This window comes from Phaenicophaeus curvirostris, chromosome 5, assembly GCF_032191515.1.
Source record: "Phaenicophaeus curvirostris isolate KB17595 chromosome 5, BPBGC_Pcur_1.0, whole genome shotgun sequence".
NCBI classification, from domain to species: domain Eukaryota; kingdom Metazoa; phylum Chordata; class Aves; order Cuculiformes; family Cuculidae; genus Phaenicophaeus; species Phaenicophaeus curvirostris.
The window spans coordinates 40943013-40962393 of record NC_091396.1 but is presented as its reverse complement, the minus strand read 5'-3'; the positions used below and the strand labels follow the sequence as shown (position 1 = coordinate 40962393).

The 19381-nt window shown below is 40.7% G+C and overlaps 1 protein-coding gene across 4 annotated transcripts in view; it reads right to left on the bottom strand.

Moving 5' to 3' along the window:
* Positions 1-18752, bottom strand: part of NPAS3 (neuronal PAS domain protein 3) — a 617745-nt gene extending 598993 nt beyond the window's left edge. For 2 of the 4 annotated variants that reach the window (XM_069858441.1, XM_069858442.1), the window contains exon 1: positions 14630-15122. In XM_069858441.1, coding sequence (XP_069714542.1) covers positions 14630-14679 — 50 coding nt within the window. In that variant the 5' untranslated portion in view covers positions 14680-15122. Of the gene's footprint in view, positions 1-14629; positions 15123-18497 lie in introns of those variants that run through there. The other 2 variants (XM_069858438.1, XM_069858439.1) reach the window with 2 other exon arrangements.
* Positions 18753-19381: the final 629 nt, after the last annotated feature.

Genomic DNA, 19381 nt, shown 5'->3' with positions numbered 1-19381 from the left:
TAATTAAATTTAGACACATGATAACCTCTATCTGCTAGCATGCAAACTTACATATTTATGAAAATAATCATGAACCAGTTCTTTCTCCAAAAATGACACAAATACAGGAGCTACATGGGGACTGATACCTTTGACCAAAGCTATCAATATGTCCTTTGACTATATGCCCTTTAAAATAACATCCATATTACTACTCATTGGTTTTGTTTACTGTTAGCATATATAAAACAGATTGCGTCCCAGTTCAAAATTATAATACACATTGATGTTCATATGTTCATTGCAATGTTCAAGTCATTGTAATTAATTTTATGCCATTGGGGTTTCATCAAGCAAAATAATATCCAAGCATTTAATTTTACTGAATTCAGCCTGTTTAATATGCACTTTGCTTGATGGTAAAAAAATTTCAAATATGAGTGTAAAATTAACTACTATTCTACAGAAAAACCTTTCCACAAAAGAAAAATAAACAGCAATTAAAATTATCAACTCTTCAAAGCAGAGACGACTCTTTTTTTCAAGGCATCATATAGTATAGTGCTTTGTCCAAACAATCCCAGTAAGGTCTTTCTTAGTCATATCAAAATGAGACAAAAATACATAATGGAGCGGTGTAATTAAGCTATGACACATCTCATATCCACTCATGAAATGTGCTCAAAATTAATACTAGACAAAGCTACTTAGCTGAGGCCATTTTCCTCCAGCAGTTTTCTAAGAGAGAGAATCACCAAAGAGACTTGCTGCTGCTTCCAGAAACATCCTACACAATAGTGTATGAAGAGATATACGTTGGACTCGATGATCCGGTGGGTCTCTTCCAACCTGGTTATTCTATGATTCTATGATTCTATGATAATGGGTCAGATCAGTGTTCCCTCTATTCTGTTTCCAACAATCCCCACAAGCAGCTACAAGAAACAATGTAAAAACAGTGACAGCATATATGATATGCACCCACAGACTCCATTTTCAGGGCAGGCACTTCCTCAGACAGATACGTACTCAGTAACATTCAGTGGATTTCTCAGCCATTAGTTTGCCCCATATCCGAAATTCATAAAAACTTTTCACCCCCCAATCCAATTAAAAGACACTTACAGGCATACAGTATCCCAGATCAACCAAGCAAACAGAGAAGTAAAGATTGATAATGCATTAAATACATTTTATTGACAAAAATATTCACATTAGCAGCAGTAACCACAGTACTAACACATCCACCAGGTAACAAAATTACAAAGGACAAAAACTTTGTCTCTAGCTCTCAAAATTTTATAGTGCAAGTATCAGATAAGAGACAGGAAACTATTTAGGAGCAATAAAGCAACTGCATCACAAGAAGTGATATCTTGTTAGAAGTAGCATGGTGGTGTCATGCTTTTGTAGGCATTTCAAATAAGGAACTGAGATGAACTCAAAAGGTGAGATTACAAAGGAGTACTAGTTTGAGCCTAAGTTACCAAACAAATGTCTGTTTACAAATAAAGTAAACAACTGACAGGGCTGGCCATACAAATTGAGGGAAAACCTTGACAGAGAAACAGTAAGAGACAGATAAGTGAAGCAGGTTTTGAACTTAGGGCAAGTTAATAATACTTCATGCACCAGAGAAGGAAGGCCAGTCAGGATACAAGAAGTCAGGGTCACTGACAGTCTGTCAATCCGAAAATTATCTTTGTAAGAGGTTTCAGGACAGATATGACTAGAGAAAGAATAATCCTCAATGGTAGTGAGGATGACCATTTAACTGAAAAACAGGCAGGAAAACACATACAGCAGGGATGTTAAGCACAAAAAGCCTGGAAGACTCAGATGTAGTCTGAATGTAAAGAATTTAAGAACAAAACACAACTGTTATACTAGGTCAGTAAAAAACATATAGGATGGAAAGAGTGTTCCTTTCCATGAGATCCCATGTCAGCATCCAGCATTCAGCTGTGTAAAAACTTACAGCAGCTGAGTTGTATCATCACCGTCACATTAAGTGCCTGATCAAGTTTTGAACCTGTTCATATTTTGACCTCTAAAACAGCCTTTGGCAAGGAATTCCACTATTCAATTGTACCTTATGTAGGGGGGAAGAGAGGGAACACACAAAAGACCCTCCAAAACAACTAAAAAAAAACCCAACAACTTCTGTTAAATGTTTTAAAACTGTTTCCTGAGAATTACACAGCATGTTTCCTTGTTCCCATAATATTAGAGTTAATGATTAATTGTTCCCTGATTGCCTCCTTGAGGCCTTGCATGATGTTATAGCCGATTTCTCTCAGTCACCTCTTTCTCAAGTTGAAGTACTTTATTTAACTTTTCCTCTGACAAAATTCTTTCCATATATCTCAGTCTTCCTGGCCTTCTCTGAAACCACAAGATTTTTTTTAAATTATGATAACAGAAGTACACACAGTATGCAGACTGAATACACTTTGGATTTGTGGATGGGCATAATTATATAAATGTTTGTGTTTTCTGTTTTGTTTTGGTTTTTTTATCTTTCCAAATAAAACCTCAACTTTTTAATTGCTAAGCTATGAGACAGAGGTCTGTATCGGTGAGCCTGTCATATTACGGACCTGTCCTAACAGGCAATATAGCAGTGATATCCTGAAAAGGAGATAGAGGGCTTGGAAAGAACTCTAGGAGATCTGTTCTTACTAAGGTGTCTAAGCTAGACTAGCAGGAGATAACAGAGAAGCAAGACTATACATTCGTTGAGATAGAAATACCATGAGCCTATGAATCATCTGCTTGAGTTGTGTTTCCACATTAGATTATGCAAAGAGGAAGAGTAGAATGAGGTGGGGGAAAAAGAGGGCAGCTGAGAGACAACACACTGCAAAACTCCCCCACAAAGTTGGGTAGTGAATGAGAAAGATCCTCCAAATGATGCACTGAAGAAGTGATAAAGTATCCAGAGACAGTAGAAAAATGATATTCGACCAAAAGTCATAGAGAAAAAATAAAACAGGGACATGGCCAACTGTTTTCACAGCTGATTGACAGGCTGAGAGGATCAAAACTTAAGATATAAAGTGCAATTCGCATAATGATTTAGAAGTCTGTATGGATTGACAGTCTCAGAAGCAATCCAATGGGCTCATCCCACTTAGTCATATATTTTTCTGCTCTGCCTTTTAACATGCCCTTAAGTACTACTGCCCGTCACTCTAATGCACTCTGGATTTCTGTTTGCTTCTGCTTTCATAGCATTAGGCTATATGATGTTAAGAAGCTGCATTGCACATACACATGCTTCTATGTATCAACGACTTCTGAAAATACAAATGAGAATGACATAGAAATCTTAGTTGCATGTATAAAAAAAAAAGACAGAAAAAAGGACTTAACTAATATACTTTAGTTATTAAAATTTCCTGTCCCTTAGAAAATAGATAAATTAATTATAATTAGGTCCCACTTGGATAATTTTGTGTATAGCATTCATATCGGCAATCTGTTAAAAAAATAGGTAAAATCAACACATACATTTTCTTTAATAAAGGACTTGCATAAAACAAAGTCAGGCACTTGGTTCCTCTTTCATTCCATATGATACACAGCTGCATGAATCCCATCAGGAAACAGGCAACAGGAAATTCTTAACATTCTGAAGAGAAATCTAAAGATGTGTCTCATCACCCTTCCTCCTAAAAGTGCTTTTTGATTGTCTAAAAGATGTTTACACCAGTTCTAAGATCATTAATTATTTACTTAGTTTTTAAGCAGCTATAGACCTTATTAAGTAGCTAACAAAAGTAAAAAATGTATTTTTTGTAAGTTGGCTTCACTTTTTCATTTCCTTCATCCCAAAATATATATCAACAAGGAAAGCTTGACACCTATGGACAAATCAAAGCCAAGTCCTCTAGCTGTTGGAAAATATTCCTTCATAATGTGCTGCTCCTGTGTTATTTGTGTTTCTAACTATAGTTCTTGCATATATAATTCCATTATACTTTTATAAATCATCGTTTTGAAAAATGCTTTTCAACCATTAATATATTTTCCCGGTTAAAATTCTTTGAGATGTTCTTAACAAGAGTCTTAGATAATGAATTTGGGCAAACTCTGGAACAGTCTTTACAGTATTATCATTCTCATTAATTTTCAGAACTACCCACTGTGTTGAGATGATTGTCATGGGCCTAAGACTTCAATTTGGCTAAATATTTTTGCATATATTTTAACATATAAGTAACTAACAGATGTTTAAAATGTTCACTTCCCATTCTAGAAATAGTTAAATGTTTACTGTAATATCATAATTTGGTTTTGCACTCATATTTATTTTGCTGTTTCTATCTTTAAACAGTATGTTAGGGTCCTGGTTGGCAGTAGACAAAAATGCTTTAAAATGACTTCACAAGAAAACAAAACATACTCGATTTAGTAAATACAGCTGTGCTTGTTGAGGAAAAAAAAACCAAAACACTTCACAGTACCACAAATGAAAAACAAAGAGAAGAAAAGAAAGCACTTAATACAAGAAATGTTACTTTTACCTAAGGTCCAGACTTCATGCAAACCATTTTAAATTGTTTGCATAATAAAAGCTTTTTAAATTCATGTTTTATATTCACTTTAGAAACCTAATACATTCTGCTGGCTTACATCATTACTAGAAGGCACTATTAGAAGAAAAAAAAATTACTTTTAAAATGTTAATACAGAGTATATACAGTATCTTACTTTAGTCTAGATTATTCTTTCTTTCTTTCTTTGTTTTTTTTTTGTTATCTTTGAAGACTGCTTCTGTTTCCATTGTTTCATCCTTAACCATTCACATATCAGAGCAATAAGTATTTCATTACTGGTTTATCTGTCCAGAGGCTTGAGAAGCAGTAACAATTAACCCTCCCTTCACAGTGATTGATACAGGCTTTGCTTTCAATTTGTTCCACTACACAGATCATGAAATTCTGAATGCGATCATCCTTATTGACCTACACTTTCAAACACACGGCTACAATGAGATGAAAGTAATTATTGAAAGGAACACAGGACTACTCAATGCTGAAACAAAGTCCTGAAAAATCTTTTAGATGACCTTCTCATAAAACTAGCATTATTTGGTGTGAAATAAAATGATGGATTTGCTTCATAATCTGGAAATATTAAATTTAAATCTGATCAAGGTACAATATCATTATATCACATAAGCCCAGCTCTAACGTTCTATCAGTTCATATCTGACCCAATAAACAGTGACTTCAACCAGTGTGAATTAGGATCAGGCACTATATATTTTAAAAGTTGCTCTGTCAGCTTTATATTATAGCTCTACTTGAAATGTTGTGTTAAAAAAGGCAAGACTGTAATTACTATTCTACCATAGTCTGTTTCAAAAAGACAGTTTTTCTTTTTAAGGCCCTGGACTTCTTGAGGCATCTAATGTAAATAAGTACACAGGAAATAAAGACTGCTAAGGAAAAATGAGAAACTCGAGTCAGATTTCCATCAACGGCTGAGATGAACCAAGCCCTATACACTTATTGCAGGGAAAAACAAATCTTCTTTATAAAACCTTCAAAAATAACCCCACCTAAATATTAATTTATTGTAATTGATACATTTTTGAAAACTGCAAAAGGATTGGTAGATGAACAGTAATGACAGAGCTATTAAAAATATGGGTCGCAGTCAAAGAAAATCAGGATAGAAAACTGAGCAGAAAGATGTTCTTACAGGCCTGAGGCTCTAATCACAAAACAGAGTGATGGAGATGAACCAATACTGCATGGATTAGCAATGAATTATTTTGAACTATAATCACGTGCCAGCACAAAGGGGAGGTAAAAACTAGCCATTACTCACAAGCTGATCTGCAGATAAGGAAAAAAAAAAAAGTAAAAAGGGGAAAAAATTATATGCTAAACTGAGTTGGGAGAATAATGAAAATCTAAGATGTTGTTACACTTCAAGTAACATTCTATTTAATGTCTTTTGTGTACTGTATAATATCAAGTATTTACACAATACAATCTGTTCGATGCTGGGGCTAAAGCAGGGTTAAATCAGACAACTCTTCTGTAAATCAGCACTAGATAACACTACGTGCTGAAATATATCCCAATAGAAGAGTTAGTTTTAAAATAACACATGGGCACTGATTTCCCCCACTGTAAAACTACAGGGAATACATATATGTACACAAATATATATATATATATGTGTGTGTGTGTGTGCATAGGTAGAGATATATGCAAATGTGTACATGCACACTTATGTATACATATGCATATATAATGAGGGATTTAATTTCCATTAGTCCATCTGAAAGCAAAGCACCACCATCTTAAGATTCAATGCTAGCTTCCCCACTCGGGGACAAAAAAATGTTAGAACAAATTTTGTGAGAAAAGAAAAATCAAAACTGCTATCCACAAAGATTCCCGAGATTCTTATGAACAGACTGTTTAAATGAAGAGCACTTTAATCAGTAGAGGAATCCTCACGTTTCTAATGTCTTGCTGTGCATTCTGCAGGTTATAGTAGCAGCTGGTAGAGGTCATATATCTTTTGTGAGCATCCCAAAAAGGCTCACTGCCAGACTGTTAAATTATGAATAAGCAATGAACAAAAGAATGCAGATACGGTGGTGACAAGATAATCCAAGCAAATTTATCTATGACAAATTTCACAGGATTAACAAATTACATTTACACAGAACAATAAAAATGTGCAAAAAAAAGGATGAGCCTACTTTTCCCTCACAGAATTAGAGAAAAAAAAATCACCATTCCAGTGCATGCATTTACATTTAACTTTATCTGAAGTAAGACATTTATAGCTTGCTGAGGACAATCAATAAGATTATTTCCTTTCAAGCAAATACATATACTGTGTCTATATAATACACAACATATAGCTACACTTCACAGTATACATGTATATAAGCTTAAAGTTTTCCTCACAATTAGTAACAAGCAGAATAATATAGAAAAATACTGATTTTGCTTTTCAGGTGGAGTATTCTGCCATTCTCTATCAGTTAAAAGGCACTTTTTCCCTAGAACATATGGGGTTTTGTTCCTATTTGAACTGAACAAATAAAAGATAAAAATAAGTCATGAATAGGGCTTAGATACTTTTTTGCAATAGTTTCACAAAAATCATTAAGAAACAGTAAAAAAAAAAAAAAAAAAAAAAAAAATCACCACTCTGAAAGGGTTCCTAAATCCAGAATCTAAATACTGGATGTTAATTGAAGATGCACACATCCATTATGTTAAAAATTTTTTGGAGAAGAAGAGGAGATTTGGAGTGCTTACTACATCCTGCAGTTTCCTGTTCTGGTCTTGAGAAGTAACACACGAACAATATTTGAAAAACTGGCCTTAAAGAGCATGGAATTACAGTTTCCAAATCACAATGCTGTAAAGAAGCATTTTTTCTTCCTGCGAACAAAGGAATAAAAGGGAAGACAGCACCTATTAGTTTTGAAATTTGAGTGTAAGTAGAGTGACTAATAAAAATAACAGCATATATGTTTGAAAGATCTGGAATCTGCTGTCTCTTTTCTATCATGCTTCTCATCTGAAGTTTGTATTTTCCGCCACCTCCATTTATTTCTTTTTGTTTGTTAATCCAAAACAGCTGTTTAGGAAAAAAAGAGATCCTGAATAAAAATAGGCCTTCTGAATCATATATATCATTTACATATCAAATATATGTTCCTGTTACAGAGCACTGCCTACACACAGGAAACCTCACTATTAAAGTGAACATCCAATTAATTAAGATACTTTAGTAAACTACTTGGATCCTTCAAACACTGCTACTTGAGTACCATTTATCTAGCTCATTCAGCCGTTGAAAAAAAAATTACTGTAGTTTTGATTTTCCACAAGAAATGCAAGTTTTGTTGTAAAACTGAACAGCAAATCTGAAAGAATTAATAAATAAATAAGTCCAAAATGTTTGTTTCTCTTTTTATGTTCATCTTCTATTTGTTACTTACCAAGAGAAAATAGATTTGGTTTTTTATAATGCAAGGGGTTTTTGAGAAACTCTTGTCCATGCTGTTAGTAATTTATGCAAAGGTAAAGCAAGAATGCCAATCTTATATCTAACTTCCGTCAGACAAATTAAATCAGCTACTTTTTTTGCAGCTGTGAAGGTTGAAGGATAAGTACCACTGGCAGCTATTCTCTTTTTTAAGACTTTTTTTCCTTTTTTAATCCTGCTGTCAGCACTGTACAGATTCAGTTCTTTCTATTGACCTCAACCTTGACCTATGAAGACTGCCCACTTAAATTTTTTTCCAACAAAGTAACAAATTCTGCCTCCCATCATTTCTAAGAAAAAACAGCATTCTAATAAGCATTCTTCTAAAATTTGGTATGTTACACTATTGCTAAATTAATTACAGCTTTGGAAGGACAATGAGCCACCAAACTCCTACAAGCCTAGGCTGTGAGCAAACTGGTTGTAAATGTGAATTAGCACATGACTTTCAAACATGAAGCATAAACAAGAGGGGGAAAAAAACGGCCCTTTAACAATAATGTAAATTTATCAGTTCTGCACCCAAATTCAAGCAAAACTAAAATGCTCTGGGATTTAATCCAAAATTACTGTTGAAAATGTATTAATTACTCAATAAAATTCAGTTTAAACCAATGTAATGTGTAATGAAGCCTGTTCTAAATTCCTGTTGGACACAAAATTTCCAGGCAAGTATTTTAAAAGGGGCTTATAGGATTTAGGTGCCCATATTTCACTGAAGGGCAGTATGTGTTGGATGCCTAAATCCAATAGGCTCCCGAGAAAATCCAAGTCCCCAGAAAATCCAAGTCCCAGGGACATTACTGTACATTACATACATACTATTACTCAGACTATATCCCGTAAGTTCACTATATACATATGTAAACCTAAGATGCCTGCAGGTAATGGAACAGTACTTTTCCACTTAAATTATTTAATCTAAGTGTTGAACTTCTATTATATATCACACCAACAGCTAATTTTAAGTTGCAATCAAGCCATTCTCTGAAAGCACATTATTTCAGTGGAGGTTTTTGCCCGTAAAAGAAATGTAAATCCTTCCAATAAAGGCAGTGTAATCTTTGCATGTGCAGCCAAAATGGGGACTAGAATTTTATTCCTAGTACTAACATTGACATCTTCTGCCACTTCTGCTAGTTCTCAGAAATGTTTTGTGTGTAACTATCTCATCAGCAAAACATGGAGAACAGTGTTCACAGACCTTTCAAAGTATACTAAGCTCTATAAAGAAACATATCTACAGAAATCTCAGTATTAATATTAAAGTCTTCTAACATTTTATGGCATTAGTGACAAGCTCCCTAGAACAGGCAAATGACAAGATATGACCAAAGAGTTAAAGTCCAAAATGCAACACCTAAGAAACGCTGGGAAAACAGCTTGTAACAAACCTTCAAAATTCTGCCTTTGGTAAACCATTTCAAATTCTTGCTTACATATCACCTGCTCTTTAATGTGCCCCACTCTCACCTGCACGCAGAGTGCAGGACAAGGGCTGGCATAATTCTCAGTATCGAGCTGCAGCAGGCTGAGACCAGAATCTCCTTGAGGGCTGCTCCTTTTTAACTTGAGAATCTCGAGACTTTCATGTTTTATAATAATACGCAGATGCTAAGTTCACTCCTCCTTCCACTAAGTACATTAAAGTTTGTCATTGTAATCTCACTGAGAACAAATCCACATCTATTGAATTATGTGGTAAAAATACTTTTATCCTTGCTTGTGATTCTCTGTAGTATGCTTTAATTCTATGCATAATTTCATTTGAGACTTTTTTAAAGATAAAGGTACAACCTAAAATGACTATTCCCCCAAGGACAGGGTCCGGTTCTGCCAAATTACAGACACAAATACTATCCTATCCTTACTGTACCTTCTTTGACCTGTGTAATACACTAACATAGCATACAAAAATAATTAATATTTTGCTACTCAAAGTCCTGTTCAAATCAGCGGCACAACGCTCCTATTCATTTGACTAGAACTTTGTGTATTGCAAAACTACTGCTCGAGCTAGTCACAGAACAATGCTCCAGTCATATAAGACATGGCAGCAACCATCTTATTCTTACTATGGTACATCTTGTGCAGAAAAATGTAATATTATTACAAATTATCCTTTTTATGCAAACTCCTGTTAAACAAAAAGTCACACATCTCATTCACACTAATGGGTCTTTGTATGTTAGAGATAACATGCAGTAGTCTCGTAAATATTACAGAGAATGAAATTGCCTTTTCTGAAAAAATACAATTATTATTAAATAAATTTTCAAAACATTTTGTTTCATGGCCATAAATATTTGGTAGCTTCTTTGGCTGGGGGTGGGGGGGGAAGATGAAGACAGACAAACCAAACAAACAAACAAATAACTGGGGTGAAAATGCAAATTCTCAATTATGTATGTTAAAAATATCTTCCATTTAAAGTATGAAAACAAATTTCAAGGCTGACATCCTGCAGACCAAGTTCACTTGTTTCATTTTGAAACGTGACTAATGCTGAAATTTCATCCCACGTGAGGGGCTTTTACACCTGCAAGAGGTACTACTGAGAATAATATAAAATCAATCTGATGGACTGACTGAATGTAAAGCTTACTCACATGAGATTAGATTTCAGGAGATGGTCTCAACACTAAACTCTAAAAAACACTTACTTAACTGATATCAAATTAAATATGCCAATTCTGTAAAACGGCTTCATCTTACAGATCTCAAACCAGCAGATCAACCCCAAAATGTTAATAAAATCATAACAGCTACTTTTCATGTTCAGTATCAGTTGTTCAAAATTCATATCTTAGAATACACTTCCCAATAAAGAGGGTATTGTTATAAAGATTGTTTTATTAAACAAATATTTATTTAAACTAATTGTACCTTTTAGGAAGGACGCTGATGAAACTAATGCCTGGAATGTCAATTTTCAACAACTGTTTTACATCACTCTCGCAGTAGAATTCCCATCTGCACTGGCAACTTGTGTGCCAAGTTTCAAACAAATGTCATTTGAAACTGCCAATATATTAGCCTTCGAAATACAGCTGAGACACTAATAAAAGGAGACGGATGTTGACAATACATCCTGATATTGTCTTAAAAATACCTGTGGTTCTGGGTGCTGGGTTAATCTGTTAACATAATTCTCTCATTATTTATAACTTATTTATAACATAACATTAGAATATAGTGCTACTAAATGGGTACAAAACAAGCTAACTGGTTATAATTTGTAAGAAAAAAACAAAAAGTTGTGCTTTAAAGAATGTAGAAACAGTGCTGCAGACAAAAACCTTGTTATTCAGAATCCCATTAGTTACTGAAAATATGTAATATAATTTTTGTTGATCAATACTCTCATGCAAGCTCTAAATAATGTATGATTCCAGTGGAGAAAAATGCAGCAAATCAAATATGGTGGGAGAATGTTTCAAATTATGAAGAGCAGTATGACTGCTAATCCATAAATCAGAAATCAGAAAGATTGTTGTAATGTGGGAGGGCTCTATTTAATAAAGGTCATTATAACTCCTCGCTCTAGAGCTATAAGATCTAATATCCTCTCTGGTAGCTCTATGATATGCCCATGCATTACTGTTCTTGTTGACAGTCTGTTGCCTTGGAAATATTTCATTATTTCAGTTTTTCCATTTGTAGACCCTTGGCCTTGTGATATGAAGGCCACCCTATTTCATATTTTCGATTATCATTTAAGCAATCTTCTGGAGCTATTTATATAAAAGCAAGTGTTAGACAATGCATATCATCATTTATCACTGCTATGTTTAAGCTCATGCTCTAGAAAGAAATGCCAAAGTAAAGGGTTTTTTCTCTTTCACTTTAAACCAATAGCACTCTGGTGTTATGTTATGCTTTACAAATCAATGATGGCATAGCATATGCATGGCATTTCTGTCTATTTAATTTTCTTGGCTATATATCTGCACAATTGGAAAACCCTAACCTGCTACCATAACTGTAAAATTTGCTAACACTCATAGCTTAAAAGAAAGTCAAGCAACTGTTTAGTATGTAACTTTTCAAACATTCTTTCAAAAACCTTGATAGGAAAAAAAAAAATCAAAACAGTTCAGGTGCCTGTTTGCATCAGAGATGACTTTTACATTTGTTTTGTAAACACTAACCCCCTGCCTGAAAAAAATAACACAATCTGCCTAAATACTGTGGAAGTGAAGGCTAAACAGATAATGTACACAAAGTTCACTTGTAGGATTCTTCATCTTGAGAACTAGTTTACTGAAGTAGTAACCAAGAATAGAGACCGCAAAACCCCTTAAGTAACTGATACGCGCCTGTATTTCAAATAGGTTGGCGCACACAGCTGAAAGGATGTGTACAAAGACAGCTTAAATAAACACTTACATGCAAGACTTTAGGAGCACATCACATAACTTTCAATAAAATGTACAAGTGCCTGTTTATTAAAGCACTAATCAATCTTCTCCAAAACTTTTTGTTTTAAAAGAACAAACAGATTGCTGTTATTTCTGCTACAAAAATATGTCATCAACTTCTACATATAATATTTATACTTAAACTGTCGAGAGCATTGTAAAGAGTGATAACAAAGTGAACGCTTAAGGCAAAAACCAACTCCTCGGACACTAGGCCGAGTTTGTGGCTATTAGGGTCCTAGGAATTTAGACCACTTTTTTTCCCCTGAAATGATTACTCCTCCCACTCCCTACAGGGAAAAACTACTCCGATCCAACCTTTAAAATGACAGCATCAGAGCTGAACAAGAAGATGCTATTAAAGGGCATTAAATTAAATACAGTATATCCTCCTACAACTTCAATCAGAATTTCAGACCAAGTGTTATTTAGTTCAGCTCTCAAGTGGAGCAGAATAACAAATCGCGCACTTTGATTTACCTTCTCCGAATGCCAAATGGAGACAGGTGATAAAGAAAGCACTCATGCACAGGCTATGAAGTTTCCCCTAGAAATTAATTCTATCTTCAAGATTCCTATCTCTCAGAAATTCCCAAAATGGCACACAAATATGCTTCTGCTGAAGAGATTACTGAAGCTATCCCGGCAAATACACTTAGTACTAATATAGTACCATTCTCAGAAAGAAGACAGCAGAACTGTGCGGTGCGGGGGGGAGGACTGGACTTATTGATACAAATTCTCTTTCCAACAAAGAACTCTGCAGGAGAAAAGCCTTCTGCTACAAGAGTTATTAACACAGATGCAACACCTTTGCAGCCACTGAAATGGAGATTTAAAAAATATACGTATAGTTGCAGATGAAAATCTGTAAGTTAAGTCATTGACTTCTGAGGATGCACTGTTTTCCCATTACACGCACCTCCAATTCTGCTGCATATCAATACAGCCTTGTCAAAGCGCAACAGTTAATACTAATGCATCTAAGACAGCCGCAATAACACTTCAGTGGGGATATGAAATGTATGGTTTTCTGATACCGGCAGTCTGCTTCCTTAGGAGAAATGACACAGCTATTTAGATAAAATCTGTGGGGTTTAGAAGTTGTACCAGAAATGCTGATCATACTAAAAAATACAAGTTTTAAATTAAGATTAAAATGAACCTGATTCCCTAGACTTCATTTTTCTTTAAATATTTTTCAGACTTACTTGTGCTGTGAAATATACAAACCGAGTAGCACGATCCATCTAATTTTACAAGGCGTCTAAATGTTAATTTCCATTTTTGCAACTAACCAGGAATCTTCCTCACCCTTTACCCTCAAGTTCACTCCTAACACTGAAGGTGGGGGGGTTGGGGGGGGGTGAAGCCCACCCCAGACCCTCTGGCTGGTCTACTTCTGGGCACACGTGTCATCGCAGCGTCGCGACAGAGCTTTGAATACTTTGGTAAGAACCACAAAGTAACATCAAATGAACTCGTACTACCCGTTACTTCTAGAAAGATTCACTTTACTAGAACAAATCCGCTACGGGCAATTCGTGTCACCAGCAGAGCAGCTGAACAGCGAGCGCTCTCCCCCAACAGAGGCGGTCGGGGCAGCCGGCGGGCCGGGAAGCGAACGGGGGGCAGCGCGCCGCCTCCCCCCGGCCCCCGCCTCCCCCCGGGCCCCGCGCGCCGCCCCCCGCCCGCCCGGGCTCCGCTCTGCCCACCCCGGGGGGCGCCGGCACCCGCGGCGGGGCCGGGCCGGGCAGCCCCGGGGGCGCAGCCGGCGGCGAGCCCCCCCCCTCCCCTCCGGCCTAGCCGCACTTGAACCGCACTGGCGGGGCCAGCCCCTCCGCCCGGGCCTGCCGAGCGGCGGCGGCTGCCCGGGGGGAGCTCCCGCGTACACACACACGCACACACACACACACACTCGCCCCGCCGAGCACCGGCAAAGCCGCGGCGGTGCAGTTGCGGCGCGGGGCCGGTGCCGCGCGGCTCGCGGGGGTGGGTGTGGGGGGTGCGTGTGTGTGTGCGTGCGCGCGTGTGCCGGGTGTGTGTGCGGCTGGCGGCGCACGAGGAGGAAACTCCCGGCTGTGCGAGCAGCGGGCGCCGGCGGCGGGGCCCCCACCCGGCGCGGAGCAGCCCCGGCCCGGCCCGGCGCTGCCGCGGCTGCTGCTGCTGCAGGTTCAATAAAGAGAAAGTGTTACCGTTCTCGCCTGGAAGGATCCTGCTGAAAGCTTGGCTTGGTGGGCGCCATCTTCCTGGTTTTTTTTTTTTTTTTTTTTTTTTTCCTCCTCTCTCCCTTACTTTTCCCCCTCCTGATGTTCGTGTGTGTTGTGTGTCTAGCAGCAGCAGCGGCGGCGGCGGCGATGGCCCCGGTCAGCCAGGCAGGCTAAGGAAAAGTACTGAGGCCAAAGCATCGCGGGCTCCCGCTCCTCCGCGCGGTCCTGGCGCAGGTTGCTCGCTCGCTGGCTAGCGCTGCTGCTGCCGCTGTCGCCGTCCATAAGCCGAGGAGCGGAGGGAGCCGGGGCCCCGCCGGCCCCAGAGACATGCCCAGCGCAGGCGGCGGCGGCCGGCGGCGGCGGCGGGGAGAGCGAGCCGTGGCGCAGCCCCGGCGGGCAGCCCGGCCGCCGGCATCGCCCGGCAGGTGCGGCACAGGCACACACACACACACACACACACACACGCACACACGCACACACACACACACGCGCGCACACGGAGCACACGCACACAAACGCACACGCGCTCCCTCGCACCCCCGTGGCCGCGGGCCGGGCTACGCGGGGTGCCGGGCCATGGGGCCAGCGGGGCGGGGGCGGGGAGGAGGGGAGTCAGGGATCTCCGGGCTTGACCGCTGTGAAAGTATTTCTGGGCATTTTCCAGCTGCTTCCCCAGCTCCGCTTCCCGCTCTGCGTGCGAGGGACGGAGGCTCCGCTGCCGGCGCAACAACGCCACTCAGTTGCAGTTTCGCACACTTTCCTCCTCTGGAGTCTGGGCTCCGGCAGGAGAGAGGGGCTGGCGGAGGCAGGGACTCGCTCTCCGCAGCCCCGCCGGCGCGGGGGCGAGCGGGTGCGCGCGGCGGGGCCGGCGGCGCGTCTCCCGCGGGCTCCCACGGGCGAGGGGCCGCCGGCCGGGGGCTGCGGGCAACCCAGGCCCCGCGGAGCCCCGCGCCGGGGACCCCGGCGGCCGCCCGCGGGGACGACGCGGGACGCGGGTGACCCCGCGCGCCCCCCGCCCCCCTGCGGGAAAGGGCGCGCGCGTCCCGAGAGTCCGCGGGGCGTGAGGCTGGAAACGATAGCGGGGAGCGATAACCCGCTTTCTCGGGAGAGAGGGAAGCGTTTCACGCTGTTTTATTGGACCTTATGAAACTAATCGTGAAATAAAGGAGCGGGCGAAATAAACCGCTCCCTTAATTGTTCCTTCCCGGACGTGGGGAACACCCGAGCGCTGAAAGCTTTTAAAGGAGAAATCCTTCGCTAAAAGCTTTCCATCTCCAAGGTAACTTTGTGGCTGCTCTGCTGCTGCTGCCTTGGAAGTACAGATTCCCGGGCCTGATCCTGATCCCGGAGAAAATCCAGCGCTCTTCCTTGGGGAAAGCAGAAAGCCCCGAAAGTCGGAGACGGATTTATTGGCGAGAAACATTTCCGCGACAACTCCAAAAGTTGGGGGGTGGGGGTGGAGGGGGAAGATGAGCGTGCGTGTGAGCCGGTGGGGAAGAAGTTAGCTAAGCACCTGGAAGTTTGGCTGCAGGGCGTCGTCTGCGCACCGGGGGATTTCTTCCCGCAGGAGGCAACCGCGCCGGCGTAACTTTGCGCGGAGCCCCGGGGAAGGACGGCGGGGGTGGGGGGGGCACCGCCCGTCCCGCTTACAAGCAGCCGTCGGCAGGACAGCGGCCTCCGGGCCTCGGGACCCGCGGCGGCCGTGCCCGGGGCTGCCGGGGCCGGCCGGGGGCAGGTGGAGGCGAAGAACTGGAGGGGGATGTCCTAGAAAGCCCCTGCCGCCGGGAAATCTCTCTCCTCGCCTTCGAAAAGGTGGGGGGGTGGGGGGATGTTAACAGGTGTCACCTCGGCTTTTGCAATAGCATAAGAAGGTATCAGTGTGCTATAGTTTCAGCGTTTCCAGAAAGCATGAAGAATAATGGTTCGACGTAAAGTGCTCTCTTTTGTCGATACTATATAGTCAAAATCTGAAAGAAGTGTAAAAATGTTTCCCCTTGTTAGGTTTAGGTGGGAGACGTCAAGACCTGTCTGAATTCCTGTTACTCAAAGGACCTGGGTGTCTGCTAAGCGCCACTTGGATTAGAGGTGTTAGTAGTTTGTCAGAGAAGTATTGCTTTTATAACTTTTACCTGATTACAGACCGACATAATCAAATTATTAAACGCGAAGCACTAAGTAATTGCATACTGCCTTGTTTCTATATTTCTGTTAGTCTCCAGAGGTCTCTCTCATTTGTTTAAAAGCCAATCTGACATTTCTGACCCTTGACTTCCCTACTTCACAGACTAAACTATTGTGATTGCTGCCTGTACTTCTCGTTAAAGTGTCCGTCTGTTTCCGTTATAATTTAAATATTTTATAAGTGAAAAAATAATACAGAAACCATGAAAAGAAATAAACTTTAATTCATTATTTATATTTCTTACATTGAAGCTTTATATATATATATAATATGAAAGATTGGTGTGTTTGCTTGAGCAATACAAGACTGACTCGTGCTTAAGTTTCAAATGTTTCTTAGCTAAGAAAGTGCTTAGGCATCATCAGGGATTATTTCAGGAGTAACAGCTTTCTATTACTTTTTCATTTAAGAAAAGCTACAAAAGTTATCACCAAACATTTTCTGTCATGGGCTTCAAATGGAAAATACCTCATATGTTTTCCAGAACTATACAAAGCAACTCAAAGTTGCCGAACAACAAACCAGGCAATGGTTGATTATCTAAATCTGGCTCCTAAACCAATCAAGTTTGAAATACTATGCTGAAACTTCGTATGGTTTTTTTTTTTTCTTACATCATAGAGATGTTTAGTTTGGAGAATTGAGATTATACCCCCATTTTTCTCAATATTTAATATAATGCAATAGAGGAAAGCAAGATACTTGGGACAGTGCCATTTTTATTTCATTTAGAGAAACGTAAACGTTTTGTTCCGATTTCAGCCTACATTTAGCTGTTGTGATCTACTTTTGAGTATTTGGCTTCGGTTATAAGCTTATGATAGATAAAACTAACAGGTTCAAACTTCAGGTTTTGCCTCATAGAAACACAAAGAAATGTCAAATAATTAATTAAGCTTCATGTTAGTATCAGCACATATCGATGAATTGTTAAGGGGAATGGGGAAGGGCTTTAAACTTCATTATGACTTACTGCCAACTTTCTACGCTTTGCTTCCTAAAGGCGCTCTCTGTGAATTTCCCGCATTTGCATTAGAATGCATTTAAGATGAAAAAATAACAGTGCTGAGTATACTTAGGGTTTCGTGCTATATTTCCCTGTAGTAACAGGTGACATGGTAACACTGTTAAACTACAATGTGGAATTGCAAGTGTGCAACCCCAAGTGAAAATTGTTCTCTTTCTTGGTTGAAAGCAAATTATCAATCAGCATACCGTGATCAATTATCCCCCTGGCTGCCACACACTGGGATTTGCACAAGGCATTGACATTGAGAAATTTCTCTTTAGAAAGGATGAGCGGACGGGATCCCAAACTTTGCAGCAGCCAAGCTAAGCTGCCGGGGACTCGCTTTTTTTTTTTTTCCTCTTTTTTTTTTTTTTTTTTTCTCTATTGTTGCTTTCCAGCTCATCCAAGACAAAACTAGGATATTGTGTTTACTTCTCAGTGCATTTTAAAAGATGCTGTATTTTAAAATAAAGGTAAAGAAAAACAAAAACCCTCCCATCCAAGCAAGCTCCCCCCCCCAACAAACAGCAAAGAGAGATGATTAAAAAATAAAAGAAGAAGAAGCAGAAGGAAAACAAAGAAACACAAAAGCACAAAGAAAAAGCAAGTGAGGGAGCCTGAGGAAGAGCGAGCCGCACACCCCTCTCCCGGTCGGTGCTCACCGTTGTTGGTAGGAGGTGATGCCCTGGACGTTTTGCGGGTTGCCGTTGGCCGCGGCGCCGGCTCGCCCCATGCCCGGCGCCGCCGGCACCCCCCCGGCCGCCCCGCCGGCCGCCGCCGCCGTCACCTGCACGCTGAAATCCGGGAAGATCCTGATCATCCCCGCGGCTCAGCACCCGGCGAGTCTCGGCGAAGAGGTGCAGCAGCAGCGACTCTCCCTCCGGCGGCTGCAGCAGCAGAGCCAGGCACACTGCAATCCCATTAGTGAGTGGCGGCCACTGTGAGTGAAGAAGGGCGCTTTGATGTGAGCTGCCGGGCTGAGATGGAGAGCAGTTTGGGGGGAGCTGGGGGTGGGGGGGCGGAATTTCACCAAATTGCAAACATGCAACGCGTGAAAATTTGGGGGGGTGGGAAGAGGTGGAATATAAGAGCTACACTGGGAAAAAAAAGGTATGTCTAATTACCACGGGAGCTGTAGATATAAGAGAAAAATCCAAGCTGAGGAGGGACAGGGAGGAGAGAGGGGGGCGCAATTACTTTAGCGGTGCAGTGAAAATGATGAGCAGCAAATGTTGCCTTTTTTCCCTCCTCCTTCTCGTCCCTCCACCCCCCACCCTCCACCCAAAATGCAAGCCTTAGAGGATTTCTCTGTCTCAATGAAGTAATAATAAAGGCGGCTGACCACAGTCTGGGTTAGCGCCAACTGGGAGGGGGGAGAGCAGGCAGGGGGGTGGGGGGGAGGAGGGAATATCCCTGCTCCCGGAGTCCTGAGGAGAAGAGGAAGAGTGGAGGATTGTTGCAGCGCAAGTTCTAGCTCTTGGTAACTTGCTTTTGCTTCCCCTCTCTCCCGCCCGCCTCCCGCCCCCCCTTTCTTTTTATGAAGGGA